Source organism: Aulonocara stuartgranti (assembly GCF_965226115.1).
Source record: "Aulonocara stuartgranti genome assembly, chromosome: 3".
NCBI lineage: Eukaryota > Metazoa > Chordata > Actinopteri > Cichliformes > Cichlidae > Aulonocara > Aulonocara stuartgranti.
Window position 1 is genome coordinate 71,060,484 of NC_138941.1, and position 18,286 is coordinate 71,078,769.

Genomic DNA, 18,286 nt, shown 5'->3' on the forward strand with positions numbered 1-18,286 from the left:
GGTTTTTTTGCGACCCAGAAAGAGAAATAAGAGTAATATTAAAACTAAGTAGCTGCCGTCATTGTTGGAGACTGGAATTGGCTGGGCCGCGCTATGAATTCTGTGATATGGTTTTTCAACTTTGTTGTCCGGGTGGGAAATCAGGAGATTTTCAGGAGGGGCACTGAAATTCGGGATTCTCCCGGAGAAATCGGGAGGGTTGGCATGTATGGTTGTGGCAACATCACCAACCTTGTCAAACACCTCAGAGTAAATCATGTCACAGAATATGACGAGCGTATGTTGAGGCGAACTGAAGAGGAGGACAGGGACTTAACTTAGCAAACTTACTTACAAACTTAGCACTAAAAAAGTAGACCATTTTGGCCGGTTTTGGAGCAGTCTGGGGGGATGGTGACCTATAAAATAAAGTTTAATATCTCAGAAACTGTAGCAGCACAAACGCTCATTTTACCTGCACAAATCTGCACAAACGTAGCACTAACCGCTCCGCCTATTTGCCTTTACGTTTCAAGTGGCTGGGGGGTCAGCTTCACTCTGCTCAGATTTTTCAAACTCGAGGGGTACAAAGTGCAACACAAAAACTGACACGCGTGGTTATATTCACGAGCCAAACGCGTTTTTGCGACGCAAATCTGCTTGCAAATTTTCGCGGGACCCGCAAGCACGGCTCATCACGCTCCTACATTTACTTTACATGTAAACAAAACACAAGAAACAAAAGATGCTGGGGGTTAGGTTTGAGGTTATGACTATTGTTGTCATTATTTTTGTGCCTCAATAATGCTATGCTTTTTATTAAAAAGTGTTATAAAGTTATATAGTGTAGTATTAAGTGGACACAGCCTGAAAAATAAAGGCATGAGACCACGTGTCCTTGAGAAGTAGAAAGCTGCAGACTCTCGCTCATGCTTGCCTGGGAAAATATAGATAAGAGGGAACATTGTCTGTGGAAATTTACTGGAAAGCTGTTGTTTAGACTAAAATGAGAGAGCTTCTCTAATAAAACTGTTAGGGGCACACCACAATTTTCAGATCCGCGGCAGCGTGTCATGCAGGACGCATCTCCCTTCTAGAAGTAATAAAGTCTTAAATGGTCTACTGACCAGTGTTTTGTCTTCTATTGGATGCCTCTGAGGAATCAAAAGAACTCGGTAAAGTGTTGATATTTATACTATCTCAGCAGAAGTTTTCTACTTATGCCAAAACATTTCTTCCTGTTAAAAGGGAGTTTTTCCTTCCCGCAGTGTTTTACCTTTACAATATAAAAAACTGACTGGAATAAAATGCTTTGGTCACACATCTGAACGTTGTGTGGACACACGAGGGGAAAGGATGTCGCGGTTTTCCAAGATCACATCAGAAGGCCTCATGCTTTTAATGATAAGTTATCTCAATGTCATAGATCTGAATTCTAGACGATTCTATGAGCAAGAAACGATGCCCTTACACCGAGTTACAGAAATGTTTGTTCAGAAGAAATAAGAGTCCAAGCATTCCTGAACATAGTATTTGTTTATTTATATTTAGGAGATTCACTGAAAACAGATGAACAGATGGGATACAAAGAAAGTGAGTGGGAGGGGTCACCCATCCTTCTACTCACTGATCAATAAATACTTTTTATTTATGCAAGAAACAAACAGCATTGTAACAGTGCATGTTAGAAATGACTGGACAGCAGCCAATAAGGAAAAAACTTAAACGCAAGATCCTAAAATTATTATTATTATTATCAACATTGCTATAAGTTAACAAACCCTGACAAACATCAGCAGTCAGTATTTTCACGTCACTGACAGCAGAAGTTAGGTCCTCTCTGAGTCCTAATGACAAATCAAATCATTTTCAGTAACTGTATCAACAACGAACACTTCGGTCGGCCATGTTTGGACCTCCAAAAACAGTTTAAACAAACACATCAGTTTGTGTAAAACTTTGTTAACATCAAAGTAACTTTACAAAGTCTGCAACATCTGCAACTTTAGCTGCCTCAAAACGAAGTTCTATTGATGCAACAGAAACACAATAATGATGTAGGCCTGAACGATGTGCCTAAAACAACTCGAATCCATGTTTCAAAGAAAAGTACATAGCAAGTGTCATATAATGAAAACCTCAAGAAAATGATGTTTCTGTCACAACAAAACTCACAGTAATAAACAAATAAAATATTCTTAGAAAGACAAACTGCTTCATTTAAAAGAAATCTGTTGGTTCAAACAAACCTGCCATTTTTAACAATCGTATGTATGACATATAAAAGACAGCACTTTGGAAAGCTGTAGTTAAGTAATTATAGATCAATGTATAATGATATTTATAGAATTAATTCGTTTTTTAATGAAATAAAGCACCCAACAACAAAAACATCTTTTAAAACAAGCAAACAGGAAAGACGAAGTATGTTGACATAACAACTGCATAATGAAGGTTTGTTTACAGCGTTTTTACACTTTCAGGTTGTATTTTCAGTGAGAGTACAGCAGTGACTTTGTATTCCTTCAAATCTTTTTCTGCAAAGTTCACATTATTGCTGTTTCTTTCGGTGGATCCTTTTATGATAATTTAATGCACTGCGAGAAGTGAAGACCTTCCCGCACTGCTCGCAGGAGAAAAGCATGTCTTTTGTGTGGCGGTTCCTGTGCACCTTTAAAGTACCTATTTGAGTGAAACTCTTCCCACACTCCCCACAGCTGTACGGTCTCGTTCCAGTGTGGATGCGTTCATGTACTGTGCGCTTAGTCTGTGAACTAAAAGTCTTGTCGCAGTGTCTGCACTTGTATGGTTTTTCTCCAGTGTGAATACGTGTGTGGTGTCTCAGGTCTTGCCTCAAGGTGAATCTTCTCCCACACTGGTCACATCTGTGTGATTTCTCTCCGGTATGCATAACAACATGCCTTCTAAGGTTAGATGATGAAGATAAATCTTTACCGCACTGCTCACAGGAGAAAATCATTTCTTTTGTGTGGATGTTCTTGTGGCGCTTTAAATAATATAGTCGAGTGAAACTCTTCCCACACTCCTCACAGCTGAACGGTTTCACCCCAGTGTGGATGCGCTGGTGATAGACAAGACTCGAAAGCCATGAAAAACTTTTCCCGCACTCACTGCAGCTGTAGGGCTTTTCTCCTGTGTGAACCCTCTGATGATGCTTTAATTCTCCTTGGGTCACAAACCCTTTGTCACATTGCTGACAATGGTGCGGTCTCTCTCCAGTGTGATACCGTTGAATGTGAGTCGATAAGTTTCTCAATGAGATAAATTCACTGCCGCACTCCTGACACATATGTGGTTTTTCTCCACTGTGCGTTTTCTTATGAACATTTAGCGTGCGTACTGTTTTGTATGTTTTCTCACACTGATCACAGCTGTACAGTCTTTCTTCAGTGTGACTTTTTTGATGACTCTTTAGTTGCTTCAGGTTGTGGAAAGCCTTCTGGCATTGCTGACATCTGTGTTTTTTCCGCATTTCTTTGCCGGTCTTGTCCTAATTCAACAGAAAAACAAAAACAGATTATAACTCAGGTACTGGCAACATGGTGACACTTCCAGAAGTCAGCAGGGCTCTAGACTAACTTTTTCCCATGGTTGCACTGGTGCGCCAGCACCATTGGCGGAGCGGGGGGTGGCTTACTGGGCTTAAGCCCGGGTTGTTTTTTCAGAAACCCGGGGTCTTTTGGAGTGTGGACTGTTCGGGTAACAAAAAAAAAAAAATCTCTGCAACTCTCCGTGTGGTCAACAACAGACACACATTTTGCCCCTATCATGGACTAAACGAATCAGAGATAGTCAGGGGCGGGACCTCTCTGATTGGCCATGGTCCAGTTGAAAGTGCAGGTGGAAGAGAGAGGTGAGTAGCTTGAATAAAGCGATATCAATTCATTAACGGATTCCACACAAAGACGTAAACACAGAGTGGACGCATCAGAATCAGCTTTGTCTTTCTTGGCTTTCTCACCCGACGGCCCGTAGACGGACACGCTTAGCGATCCTGATGTGTCCGGTCCACGCTGTGTTTACGTCTTTTTTGCGCTGATTCTGAGCTGCAGGTTTTGCCTCTCTCCAACCAAAATTTGCAGAGCCAGCAGCAAAAGAAGCAGCAAACTGCGCTTCACATTTGATCAATGTCGTCATGAATTCCCTCTGACTTTTGCTGTTTTGCTTCCGCCACGATAAAAATCACACTTCCTGCACAGCTCTCTCTCTGTGTGTACTTCAGGAACAGTTTCCAATCTCAAATCTCTGTTTTCTGCATTATTTGTTTGCTTATTACCCACCAGTCTACTGTTGTTTACAGCGCTGTCTTTTTCTTTTTTCACTTCAATGACCTCGGACAAGAAAGCCTAATTTCTGCTGTTCAATACTGAAGAAATTTAAACTTCTTAAAATTATGCAAAATTGCAGAATATTTTTAAGGTTATCTGCTATAAAAAGCCAGACCAGGAAAATCTCCTTCATGTTTTTCTGTGTTTTATTCTCAGTTACTTTCACACAAAGGCATCTGCTGTGATGTTCACAATTCTGATGAAGTCTCATTATAATATTTCTGACTGTCTGAGGCTAAATTGAATCAAATCAGGACTTTGAGAACCGGAATCGAATGGATTATAGAAATCAGTGATGATACCCAGCCCTATGAGCAGCCTAGGCCTGACAGAAGTGGATGTAGCTGTGGGTAATAAGAAAAGATGAAAAGAACGATTGATAACTTTTTTGTTAAGTTAAGGCCTGATCTGTCTGAAATTCATAGCCAGTGCTCTGACATGGTGCCATCAATCTTTGAATGCTGAAAAAGCACAGTGTATCCAGGAAACACATTATATGCTGTGATAAATGCCCAAGTGTCCCCTCCCCCCACTGCCTTTCAGCAGCATGCAGCAGCAAACAGGTCGTCAGAGGAGCCGAGATGATGATTAAGTTTAACATTTTCTACAATATTGACAAAGCACTTTAAGCACAAGATTGTTAGTTAATAATTTAGAAATTTTATATATTATGCTTTGGATGTTGTTCAATATATTTCTATGCAAATCAAGAGGAATTTCAATACACAGCAGTATATTCACAGTTGAAACCAGATATTTACATAAACTTTAGTGAAAAAACATTAAAAAAAAAACATAAAAACATTTTTTTACTGTTAAACATCAATTTAGAGTAAACTTTTGTTTTAGATAAATAAATATTGAAATATCTTTTGAATTAGTTAAATGTCAGAATAAAGAGAGACAGAGCCTTCTGTTTTTTATCACTTTCATCAAATTTAGGAGTACATATACACTAAGTTTATTGTTAATTAATAAGAAAACTCCAGACGACTCCATTCTGAGCTGAAGAAGCTTCTGATAGGTTAGTAGAGTCCATGTGAGTAAATTGGTGGCACAGCTGTGGATGCATATAAGGCAAAACACAGAGCCTGTTTCTTTGACATGGGAAAATTAAGAGATGTCAACCAAAACACCAGGAAAAGGATTGTGGAGCTCCATGAGTGTGGCTCAAGTTTTGAATACAATTTGGTGCCATTTACAATTAAGAAATACAGATAGTTTCTCTCTTTACTCTTAAAGTTAACAAATATGTTCAGTTCTGGTTGAATTGGGGTTTAGTCCTCGCGTCTTGATACAGCCCTGATTTTGTTCTGCCTTGCTGCTTAATTAAAAACACTAGTTTAAGGTGTCCTGCATATGTGATATATATTTTCTTCTTATATGAAGCTATTCTTTTTCAAACAAAACTCAAAACACGGCCTAACAAACCTTAAACTTCACAGCATGCTTTTTCAATCTTTTGTAATGATGATTAACTAACAATCTTGTGAACACAAAGTTCTTTATTTGGAGCACAGATCTACAAGAAAGATAAGTTACTGAAAAAGTGCTCGAGCTTAAAGTGCTTTGGCAATGTTAAACTTAATCATCATCATCTTTGCTGCTACCTGCCGCTGAAAGGCAGTGAGGAGAGGGGACACTTGGGCAGTGCATTTATCACGACATATAATTTTGTTTTTGGATACGCAGTGCTTTTTCAGCGTTCAAAGCTTAATGGCTCCGTGTCAGAGCACTGGCTATGAATTTCAGACAGATCAGGCCTTAACTTAACGAAAAAGTGATCTTTTCATCCTTACCCAGAGCTACATCCACTTCTGTTGGGTGAGAATCGTTACTGATTTCTATAATCCATTCAATTCAGGTTCACAAGGTCCCGATGCGATTCGGTTCAATTTTAAAATCAGACAGTCAGAAGTATTATAGTTCTGATCATTTATCAGTACTGACACTGTGAGACTTCATCAGAGGTGTGAGCATCACAGCAGATGTCTGTGTGTCAAAGTAACTGAGGACAAAACAAAAAAACATGAAGGAGATTTTCCTGACTTTTTATAGCAGATAACCTTAAAAATATTCTGCAGTAGAACAAAAACTGAAGAAACAGGAAAGGTGAGTAAAAGGTTTCTACTAAACATCTAAAATGCTCGGCTGTGTTTGATCATATATACTTTAAGATCAGTAAATATCCAAATGAAATGCTGTCAAAACAAGTCATCTATGTTTTATTATTCCCAGAAACACTCGTGTCCAAAATGACACCCTTCAGCTAACTGCTGTTTGGAAATCACATTGTTGGCGCAAAATATATTGTATGCTGTCAAACTGTTTCTCTGGCATTTTTCATAGATTTGACTAAAGAAATGAAAACAAATGATGTTTATGGAACATCCCTGTATTACCTCCTTATTTTATGCTTGAATGATTCACAGGCTAGAGTTACACGACTTAAACTGCCATTAGTGTTATTATTTAATTTGTTCTAATCTTTATTTGTCCTGGTTTTAAACTCTTTCCCTGCAGGCACACTGAAAATGGTGTTGGCTATTTTGCCTGGTAAGAGTACTGAGTGTGCAATGTTGTTTAATTAGTGTGTTATTAGTCAGTTATCAGAGACATTACAGAAAGTTTCCCAGATAAAAGTCGAGTGATACTCCTGATTCATTGCTAATCAGTATATGTTACAAACTCTCCATCGTCCAGCCCTACAAACAAGTCTCAGGTCCAGAGCACGCTCCACTGAGAAAAGCTGTTCTGTTATTTATTTCATGTGAAAATACAAATCATGAAGCCACTAATTCTTCAAACTCCAAGTCTAGATTTTGTCTCGCTTCTCTCAGGCTCAGCAAGCAGCAGCGCTTCGTCATGTGGTTTCTTTTTGTACGCTGCCGTGCTTAACTTAGAAAATGCTCCTTTTTTTATTTACAGCAATTATTTCTAGGCACCTTTTCGGGTGAAGCCATCCTGCTGCTTCTGTTCCCTCAGTGGTCCTGACCTCCGCCAACCTTCCTCTCCTCCCCAGGTATGTCACCTCCACCTGTGAGCTGCGAAATAAAAGACGAGACACGGGTTTTGTACATCGTTTAGATGAAACGTTAACATGTGACTGAAGTGCAAAGTTACAACTTTTATTTAAGGCGTTTACTTAAACTGTGACATGAGGCGTCTCTCATTGTCAGAGGCTCAGAAGTCACTGGATAGCTGACAGCAGTCTAATGTTGAGGCGAGGCCTGTTCACCTGGTATGTCATGATACAGGCAGCAGGTAAAAACCCTTTGTACTTGTAGCTGTTCACTGTGGTTTTAAACACCCACAGGTCATTTAATCTGGAACGCATCAGCCGGTGAGTCGGTGAACTTGTAGCTTTGTTAGGGAAACCACAGCCTGTAAGCAGTTAACTGCAGCCAGCTTCTAAAAAACACCAGCTAATGTTCCCGCTCCTCTAAGGGTCAGAGGTCACAGCGGCCCACGCGCGCGCGCACACACACACACACACTCGTTTTCATATCTTAGTGAGGACATCTTATTCACATGATGCTAACTGTAACCCTGACACTAAAACCACATTTTGAGCCTCAAAAATAACTTCAAACTCGTGCGGACAGACACGTTGTCCCCGTTAGTGACTGTTGGTCCCCACAAGTATGTTAGCATGACAATTTTCTCCCCCCGGAGCGCTTTTTCCTTACAAACGCGGCACTATTTAACGCGACAGGTTTTTTTTCTTCCACCAGAGAAATAAAAGAACACGTTTCTCGCCTGAGCTGAGTCTGACGTGTGTGTGTGACCGGGGGGACCGGGGGCGCTGAACTTACCTGCGGCTCAGCGCGAGGATGCTCCGCTGAAGTCGATGGATAGTGTATCCTTCCGCGGGGCTGTGAGGCTTCGGAGCGCGCGTGGAAGTTTGTGTCGATGACGAATTTAGCTACGTTAACGGTCTCGCGAGTTGGTCGTACCACGTGACTCATTTAAGAAACTGAAGATTAAAGACTTTTAATGGAAGGACGGAGAATTAGAGCCGCGGTGATACAACTTATTTTAGGAATAACGTGGTTCTACTGAACTCTTCGTCTGGCTGAGATCGCAGTTTTGTTCACTACGTTTTAGGTAAGTTTATAAAGAGTTTTACAAAAAGATGACCTGAAACAGAAATGTTAGAAAGTTTCTCTCAGAAGTGAAAAATAAATTCTGAAGTCTTTTATTCATGCTCGGGGACATTTCGTCCAAACAGACATTCAAATATACGATTGTTATTTTGTATCCAAAAAAACAGAAGAAAATAGGACAAAATTATTCAACAGGATTGAAAATCTTTTTTAAAAGCTTGAGAAAAAAACTAGATCAGGGGAAAAAGCCTCTTCTTCCTCTTTTCTTGCCACCATAGCTCAGTGGTTTTGTGTTTTTCTAATGGTGTGAGTATTTCTGACAGCCCCGTATCACAGCTCAATGTGAAATAGCCACAATAAACTGGCTTCATCACAGTGAAATCACACACACACGAAAGCATCACACACACCGACAGCATCCTTTGTCATCATTACTGATGGGACCTGTGCAACAGTGTGAGGGACTGGTGTACATATTTACTGAACGGCTGCCAAAACAGTGGAAGAAGTTCACTTCATGCACATCAGCACTAATCAGAAATGTCAGATAATGTAAAACACAATAAATCAGTAACTGTGGGGTTGTTGTTAAAAACAGTTTAAATGTCAGGTTAAACTTTCAAAAATCTATAAAAGGTCTGCAGGGCAGTGGATCTGTGTCTTTTCATGGTCTGACACCTGAATACTGAGCTGCTGTGCTTCACCTTTGCAGTAACACCACATCCAGCTGATCGTGGAACATCAAAGAGAACTTGTTGCAGTGGTTTCAACCTGTCACAGCATCCGAGCTGAATTCTCAACTGCTTTACTCACTGATCACAAATCACTCATTGGTTCAAAGTAGAGCAGTTACAGAAGCATCCAGCAGAGGGCAGCAGATGAGGGGGGAGTCACAGACACAGGATCCACACAGCTCATCACTCCGAGCATGTGTGTGAATGTAAAAGCCCCACAAGGGACAAAGTTTGGAAATTAGCAATAGCCATAAACTCTCTGTTGAAATGACAGAGCAGGTAATACCAGGTCCAGGTTTCCCTCTTTCAAATGTAATTGCAAATTAAACAGGAGCTTTAGGATCATGAGCGCAGGGCGATAAATCCCAGTTTAAAATGAAAAACTGCATCTGCAGCCATGTGTTTCTGGATTGTGGCCACTTTTGGAACAGCAGGAAGTTTATAAGAAATAGTTTATAAACATGGTCCTATTATCAGCTCTCAAATTTTGAGCAAGACTCCAAAGATTTTCTTCAAAGTCAAAGTGTTAATGTCAATGTCTTCAATGAATCTGAGGCGACTGGTGCATAAGCGGTTAAAGTGGAATTAAAATAACTGCCTAAAACTGCCGAGGTGCTCGCTGAGGCCAGAAATGGTCTCAGAGGAAGAAGAAGCCGTTCTTCAGGAAGGGAATCGGGGAGAAGAGGCTGAGATGTCCCACCATCCACCATCTAATACCATCTGGAAAGAGCCTGCTTGGCAACAGCTTCGTTTTTCAGCTGTGATCCCAAACACACCGCCAGTGCAGTGAAAGCATGGATAGAAAACACTATCATAGGATTGGCCTCCACTCAACAGTGTGGGATCATCATGATAAAGAAAGGCTGCCAACATCCAAAGAAAAGCTTCAAGAAGCCTGTTACTGAAGACTGTGGTGGAGATTATGTCACACATGTGTTCATTTTCCTAGTGCGATATAAAGGGATGAAGATTCAGCCCTGCAGAGCCGATGGTACTTCACTCACACATGAATTATAGTCTTTGTGTGGTGACAGTAAAGGTAACAGTGCTGCAAACACACACACACACACGGACTAATTCCCAATAAGCCAATCAGAGCTGCCCGCTAAAGGCTGCTGTGTGTTATTAAGGCTACACTGCTGACTCAGGAGGATCAGAGGAAAACCAGCACGGCTCTTTCTAATCTGCTCTTCCTCACTTTTCACTACTGCAATCACTACTTTCACACCACTCCTCACACTCTTTCTGTCCCCTTTTTTCCTCCACCATATTTCATCCTTCTCTTTATTTCCTCCTTCCTGTAATGCTGTTATACATTCTTCTGTTTCTCATTTAGCCGTTTCTTTCCTTTCTAATCGCTTCATTGATTAACTCCTCCTTCTGTGACACATTTCACTTCTTCTCCTTCTTTCCTAGCTTCCTGTTTGTCTAACTTGAACTCCTCCGTTGCATCACATTCACTTTTACATGCTGTTTTACGTCTTTGCTCAACACTGAAACAAATATTAAAGTTGTCGAGGTGGAGTTGTATATTTTCATGTGTAACCACATGGTAGTAGTTTCATTCCCCACCTCTGAGTGCAGGCGTACGTAAGACACACAGTATCATCCCTCCTCTAATCTCTTTATCCTGGTCAGGGTGACTGAGGAGACTCGTCTGCTGGACCCTCCGAACGCTCCACTCCTTCCATCCCTCCGTCCCTTTTCTCCTTTTTTCCTTCTAGACTCTAAACCAGTGAGGATTTAAAGGGTCCCAGCTTCCACAGGAGTGCGTTTATGGGAGGTTACTCCTCTGTTTCCATGGAGATGAGTTTGATGGGCTGCTGGTGGATCTAGGCCACATAACCACGGGTGTTGGATTATCAGCTGGTGAGTAAGGAGATAATGGACTGAGGGTAGAAGGCCGCACATTATGCAAGACATTTTTTAAACATCATACACGTTTTCGTTCAATAGAATTGATAACAATAAAAATGGAAACGTGAGGGAACAATGTAGGTTTATTTGGTCCAATGTTGATAGTGGATATGTTGTATACTCATGTGTGTATGATCTTAATTTACCTGTTGCTTTTGTTTAAACTCTTGGTGACCCCACACTACAGCACAAAAACCTGCGTGTTACCAAAGGGTCTTTATTTACCTGAATCTTCTTAAAACGTTACTAATCAGTTCTTAAGAAAGAACCGGTAATAATCTCTAATAAAAACAGTTTATGTTCCCGGGTTCAGGTCCATAAAGCAGCCAGTTTGGCTCCTAGTTAGCCACACATGGCCTACTTAGATGATAAGGTGTCAACAACAAAATCTGTCTTACCCTTATATTGCAAAATATGGCTCATACAGGTGTTGGCACTGCCTCAAAAATGCCATTGAGCTGCCAGCTTTGGATCCTGTGTAGGTCCTATGTGGTTCGACCAGTTAGGGCCAAACAACGCCTGGTAATGAAACGTCTTTCTAAAAACCATCCTTTCCACCCGGGTCTCCTTTAGTCTCATAGTCTTTGTAAAGCTCTAACCGTTAGTAATTATTCATGAAAAGAATGTTTAATAAGCTAAAATAAGACAATTTCGTGTTGTTTAAATACAATTATTTTAATACCATTTTGGGTCAAAGAAAATTTGTCAGACAACTAACTTTGTGCTGCAAACATGGTGCAGCGGGCCTACTAAATGTGGATCACAGAGGGATGCCAGAGGCTAATCAGTTCGGGTACCGATGACCACGTTATTGTCAGGTCTAAAGTTTTTAGCAAGGCTTGTATTTCTTTAGGCCCAGGAAGATTTTTAACATCAGCACTGAACAGCTGGGAAAGCAAACTTGTAATGATGTTGCATAAAGACAGTATTTTATGACATCGTGGTACCCGGTTGGACACATCCAAGTGTTCAAATAAAATGCCATCATGCTAAACTCACCGTGGATATGTCCTGACTTTATGACATTCTGTGTTGCAAAGGTTTCACCAAAATTCATTTTTTTCTCCCTTTCTGGACATAAATTAGCCAAAAGAAAAACATCTCCATGGCCAAGGTAGCACCGTTACTCCCACACCAAGTCTCCAGATTAACTCCACCCTCCATAGTTCTACAAGATATGGACGAGGAGCCAGGTGAAGTCGGTGCACAGGACAGGTGAGTATCATACAAATGTGACTCAAAAACTGTAATGAAAGTGATGATTGTGAGCCACCTGTGGGAAGTGTAGTTCAAGTGTGGCTCAGTGGGTCCTCGAAGAGGTTTTCGAATGGGTTTAAAATGATTCAGGGCCTCTTGCTAAATCTGTGTAGGCCATAGGACAGCAGGTTCATGGACTTATCGGGCTTGGGTACCAGCCAATGGCCTACCAGAGTTATATCCAAACAAACAACAAATAGTAACCTGAAAGACATTTGGACCAAAAATGTATTCACAGACAAATTTTCCAACAGGTTCTGGAGTCCTTTAGAGGATTTAGGTGCCCGTGGGCCTCGTGAAGAGACCCTAATGGACCTTTATCGTGATTCAGAGGCCATTAGCAGCTGCTGTAGTGTCTAAAGTTAAAGTTTCATAATTTCTTGAAGAATGACACCAGTTAGTGGCAACTGTTCAGGGTTATTGATGGATGGGAAGGTTAACGGATCATTTTCTTTGTTTCAGAGCCTCCCAAAAAGCTGGACCGGGGTTTCTCTTCAACGTCAATAACAGCAACAACAATGAAGAAGAGTAAGACACGCACACAGACTAAATACACTTACATGTAAAATGTATTGGCATATATAAACTTATCTCTTATATCCTGCTTTCCTGCAGGGAGGAGAAGAAGAAAAAGAAGAAGGAGAAGAAAGAAAAGAAAGAGAAAAAAGAGAAAAAGGAGTAAATTTGAGTCCATATCCAGATATATAGATTTTCACATAAATCTCAATATATTTCAACTTTAATGAACACTGAAAACTGCTTATTTGTAATTATCTCTCCTAGGAAAGAAAAAAAGGAGAAAAAAGAGAAGAAGGAGAAAAAGCAGAAAGAGAAAGAAGAAAAAGAGAAGGAGAAAGAGAAGGAGAAAGAAAAGGAGAAAGAAAAGGAGAAAGCCAAGGAGGCCCCGTATGTTTAGTTGATCTTCTTAAACAGAAACACTGGCTCTGTCTTGAAAAACTGATTTTATGAATGCTTGTGTAAGGCTGAAGTACACATGTGCTGCAAATACAAATTATATTTGGTTATGTGTTTGCAGTCCCAAGGAGATCACAGTGATTGATCCTGCAGGAAACATGTACTACTACTGGCTGGGTGTGATCACTATCCCTGTCATGTACAACTGGACCCTGATTATAGCCAGGTAACATGAAATCCACACTTTCTTACTAACAATGTGTTTGTGTCAGTGCTCTAAAGGCTTTGGTGCCCACAGCATCAGAAGAACAACAGCTTAATATCAACAATAAGTTCCCAGTGCCGTTAAATAAAAGCCAACAATGCCAGAGAGCTTGGTTACTTAAGTAACTACTGTGCTGAGTGACATGCATGTCCATTTCAGGGCATGTTTCGAGGAGTTGCAGACTGACTACTTGATCTTTTGGTTCCTCCTGGACTTCCTGGCAGATCTCATCTACCTTGGTGACATGGTCTTCAGAACTAGGACCGGTCTGAACACACACACACAGATTGTTGTAGACGTTAATGTAAGCACACAAATATAATGGTACAAACATGTACAAATTTTGAATGCTTGTTTATGTGATTGCAGGTTACCTGGAGCAGGGTTTGCTGGTGAAGGACGAGCTGAAGTTACGTGAACGGTACATGAAAAGCTTTCAGTTCAAACTGGACCTGGTGTCCATGATTCCCACTGACGTGTTCTACCTTGCCATCGGCGTCACCTACCCCGAGATCCGCCTCAACAAACTCTTCAGGTTTAACAGGTAAACAAGGGTTAATCACTGCTAACCAGTCTTTGGACTAAGTAGGAAGATATTTTTGAATTCCATGAATTTATGAACAACATTTCTTTACAGTTTAACTAAAAGTTGTTGTGATGTTTAACTCAAAGGTACAAATATGAATCTTTTCCTTTTCCTAAAAGTCAGAGATTTGATGATAAAATGAATAAGAATGATTTTCTAAGGATACTGAATACACACATAATGTCACAGAGGTTTTGGACTGTCTAACCCTCACTACTGCTATTCTGCAAACATAACTAAGAATTTCTCAGCAGTGACAAGAGTAACCTCCTATCATTTCAGGATGATGGAGTTCTTCCAGCGCACAGAAACCAGGACAAACTACCCCAACTTTCTGCGTATCTCCAACCTCGTCATGTACATCCTCATCATCATCCACTGGAATGCCTGTCTTTACTACTCTTTTTCCAAAGCCATCGGTGGGGTTGTTGGATTCATTCCTTATCTGGATTTAAGCCCCGAGGAAGCCCTGATAAAGGCTGTAACATATTAATCTGTCCTGTCCTTTCAGGTTTCGGTTCTGACAGGTTTGTGTATCCTGACCCGACCGATCCAGAGTTCGGTCGTCTGGTGAGGAAGTATGCCTACAGTATGTACTGGTCCACGTTAACACTCACCACCATTGGAGAAACACCACCACCTGTAGAGAACTCTGAGTACTTCTTCGTCGTCACAGACTTCCTGGTGGGTCCGGCCTAACTTTAGCTTTAGTATATGACTGTGTAGCATGTGGCTAAAAATGCCCAAGCCTGAGAGCAGATGCGTTGTGGGGGATTTACCTGAAGAGGTTTGGTTGGTTTTGAAAGCTTAAACAGACAGATGGTAAGATGTTAGGCATAATTTGACAATATTTCTTTACTGATACAATACAGAGATTATAAAATAGAAAAATCTGCGTTTGCTTTCATGTTATTTATTTAATACTATATAAAACAACAATGAATAGATGTTTATGGATATCCTGTGCTTTTCTACAGGTGGGTGTGTTGATTTTTGCTACCATTGTCGGTAACGTTGGCTCCATGATCACCAACATGAATGCTGCCAGAGCTGACTTTCAGGCTCGCATTGATGCCATCAAACAGTACATGAGTTTCCGAAAGGTCAGTTACTCTGTGATTTTTATCATAATGATCCTTTAATTGTATTTGCATCTGAAATAAAACATTTTTTTACATCCCATTTAAGTTGCTTCAGCTTGTACATAACACCTGCTTCGCTTTTTTGTCTTTTTTTAAAGACAAAAATGACTCTTACTTACCAGAAAACAGATTCTGTATCAATGCACCTGATGATCAGTACACCAGTAATGTAGCCCATCAAAGCACTGCTTGAGCCCTTCCCCCATACTTCTGTTTCCAACCCAGGTAACAAAAGACCTGGAAAAGCGAGTGATCAAGTGGTTTGACTTCCTGTGGACCAATAAGAAAGCAGTAGATGAGAGGGAAGTGTTGAAATACCTCCCTGACAAACTGAGAGCTGAGATCGCCATCAACGTCCACCTGGACACACTGAAGAAGGTCTTTGCACGCTCCTAAGCACCCCTCATAAATACAACAGAAATGTAAAAAGTCTAAGCATGAGGTCTTCTCCTCTGTGTGGTGTGGCAGGTCCGTATCTTTGCGGATTGCGAGGCTGGTCTGTTGGTGGAACTGGTGCTAAAACTACAGCCTCAGGTCTACAGTCCTGGAGACTACATCTGTAAGAAGGGTGATATTGGCAGAGAGATGTACATCATCAAGGAGGGAAAACTAGCTGTCGTTTCTGACGATGGTCTCAAGCAGTTTGTTGTTCTCAGCGACGGAAGCTACTTTGGCGAGATCAGCATTCTTGCTATCAAAGGTAAGCCTTATGACTTTATTAGCAAGCTAATCCTTTCGGTCACAATGGCAGTAACTAATGCTAGAATGATAATGTGCTAATGCTAGAATGATAATGTGCTAATGCTAGAAAACCAAAACCTTTGGACGAACTGTTTAAAAAGATTTTCCCAAATATGTACAAAACTTTAGAATGGGTTTTGCTATTGAGCCAAAGCTGGTTTAATATTTAATAAAAGTACGTTTGTTTCTGCAGAAAACTGGGGAAAAATGAAAATCCCATAAAATGTTATCGATGGATTGGGCGCTGTTTCCTTCTGACTGCTTCTGTTACCTAATCAGCCTCGCGTCTTCTCCAACAGGCAGTAAGGCAGGAAACAGGAGGACAGCTAATATCAGAAGCATCGGTTACTCCGACCTGTTCTGTCTTTCCAAAGACGACCTGATGGAAGCTCTGACAGAATATCCTGATGCTAAAGCTCTGCTCGAGGAGAAAGGAAGGCAGATTCTAATGAAGGATGGGCTGCTGGACCTCGAGGTACAGTCACATTATCTCGTTTAGAAACATTAGCAAACATCTAGTCTACAGAAATAAAAACTTTATTAAAACGAACTCTGTCCTCCAGGTGGCAGCGCAGGGCCCAGACCCCAAAGAGATCGAGGAGAAGGTGGACCGGATGACGAGCACCCTGGACTCCCTGCAGACCCGTTACGCCCGGCTGCTGGCCGAGCACGACGCCACTCACAGCAAGCTCAAACACAGAGTCACCCGGCTGGAGAAGAAGTTGGTGCCCCCACAAGCTGATCCGTCAGGTGAAGCTCCACCCCCAACACCTGAGATAGAGGCAACCAAATAAGAGGAGAAGTAAGGAGAAGACAACAAATAAGAGGACTGGAGTGTTCGATTTTAGAGCTTGAGTCAGCTCGATGGGTGGAGATCAAGATGTTTGAACCTCAGGTGGAAAGTTGGAGGAGTTTCTGTTAAAGTTTTGAAGACAAATTGGAAAAAAGAGGACAAAATCTGTTTCTTGCATTCAGATTTATGTAACATCCCTTCACATGACATCTTCTAGAGATAAACTTCTCTTCGTAAAGTATCGACCACCTGCTGGATTTGTGATGTCAGCACTTACAACTGGAAGTGGAGCTGACTCCAGATTACACTCAGAGAGCACAAGAAGGACAACTAGGCCTCAAAAGAAACTAATGTGACACCATGTAGTACTGTTTCCATGTTTAAGTTGTAAAACATTGTAACTGTAATGTATATAAATAATGAGCAGTAACTTTTCTGGATGTTACAGAGGTTGTTCATAGTTCAAGCTTTTGCTTTGCAGCAGTGACTCCTAAAGTGCGACGCAGTGCCTCCCAGTGACCCTTGAAAGAACTGCAATGTTCAATTTTGTAATTACAAAAACATTTTTTAAGAGATGATTTAAAAACAGCCATGGGATTTAAATTGCACCTAATATTTTGTCATTTACAGTTCAACTAAAGCAGTGGCTATCACACGGGAAAGGGATTTAAAGCTTTAAGGTGAATTTGGGGTGAGGTACAGATGATTTGAAGATCAGCCCAGTTTGTCCCAGGGAAAAACCCAACATTATTAAATGTGTACATACCAAAAATGGTCATACATATTGGTTTGTGAAGACTTTGCTGTTTTCTACCACAGCATACTATAATCCTTTCTGACTGTAATAAATACTGTCATTTACTAAATAAATATTTTTTATTCATTAAGACTTCAAAGTATCAGCTCCCCCCATAAACACACTGGGAGCATGTTTACTCAGGTCAGAGTGGGAAGTAGGCGCCACACAATCAGAGTTGCCCCCTGCTGGCTATTAGAAAGAATGCAGGTTTAACACTTAAGCGTTGCATCATTTTTCATACTGGGCAGCTGCATCCATCTTCACATATACAGTCTGTGGTTAGCTGCTGCACACCTGAATAAACCCCAGACTCAAAGCATATAATGCTCTCTACATCCATCGCCTTTTTTATGCTGCGACTTGTGCTTTTTAAACTATGCAAAAAATATGAATGATAATTATGTTGAATCTGGAACAAAAAGCTGAAATAAAGATATTTTATAAGAAAATCAGAATGGCTTGTTTCATTTCCAGTGCATTCTCATTATTATTATTATTGTTGATTAAAAGTACATAGAAATGTTGATGAGCTCAGATGGAAACTAATGTAGGTAAATGTGCTGTAGGAAATGTTAATACTACCGCGGAGCACGGGATCGATAAAGTTTTATTTGTTGATCACATTTTTGTATTATTGATCTAAGACCCTAGCCCTAAATGAGCTTTTTATATTGTTAATAAATTAACAACCAAAAAGCAAAAA

The 18,286-nt window shown here is 40.7% G+C and overlaps 2 protein-coding genes and 1 long non-coding RNA gene across 5 annotated transcripts; 2 read left to right on the forward strand and 1 right to left on the reverse strand.

Moving 5' to 3' along the window:
- Positions 1-1,504: 1,504 nt before the first annotated feature.
- LOC309692939 (uncharacterized protein) lies at positions 1,505-8,430 on the reverse strand. 3 transcript variants are annotated; one of them, XM_082511856.1, is made up of 3 exons: positions 8,144-8,430; positions 7,274-7,372; positions 1,505-3,490 (listed from the first exon to the last, which is right to left on the reverse strand). In XM_082511856.1, exons 2-3 carry the CDS (start codon positions 7,289-7,291, stop codon positions 2,531-2,533), a joined length of 978 nt encoding a protein of 325 aa, XP_082367982.1. In that variant the 5' UTR covers positions 7,292-7,372; positions 8,144-8,430; the 3' UTR covers positions 1,505-2,530. The 3 variants fall into 3 exon arrangements, with proteins under 3 accessions (XP_082367982.1, XP_082367984.1, XP_082367983.1); XM_082511858.1 differs by lacking the exon at positions 8,144-8,430 and adding an exon at positions 7,567-8,128; XM_082511857.1 differs by lacking the exon at positions 8,144-8,430 and adding an exon at positions 7,474-7,560.
- On the forward strand, positions 6,418-7,328 carry LOC309692956. The gene is made up of 3 exons (XR_014272535.1): positions 6,418-6,440; positions 6,852-6,884; positions 7,257-7,328. It is a non-coding gene; the product is annotated as an uncharacterized lncRNA (long non-coding RNA).
- A 1,758-nt stretch (positions 8,431-10,188) lies between the features above and the next one.
- Positions 10,189-18,032, forward strand: cnga1b (cyclic nucleotide gated channel subunit alpha 1b). The gene is made up of 16 exons (XM_082511840.1): positions 10,189-10,207; positions 10,807-11,037; positions 12,172-12,300; positions 12,805-12,870; positions 12,958-13,020; positions 13,126-13,248; positions 13,379-13,483; positions 13,682-13,788; positions 13,892-14,066; positions 14,391-14,527; positions 14,620-14,792; positions 15,086-15,211; positions 15,476-15,628; positions 15,719-15,950; positions 16,291-16,466; positions 16,555-18,032. The coding sequence occupies exons 3-16, from the start codon at positions 12,191-12,193 to the stop codon at positions 16,783-16,785; spliced, it is 1,977 nt and encodes a 658-aa protein (XP_082367966.1). The 5' UTR covers positions 10,189-10,207; positions 10,807-11,037; positions 12,172-12,190; the 3' UTR covers positions 16,786-18,032.
- The last annotated feature ends 254 nt before the right edge of the window (positions 18,033-18,286 follow it).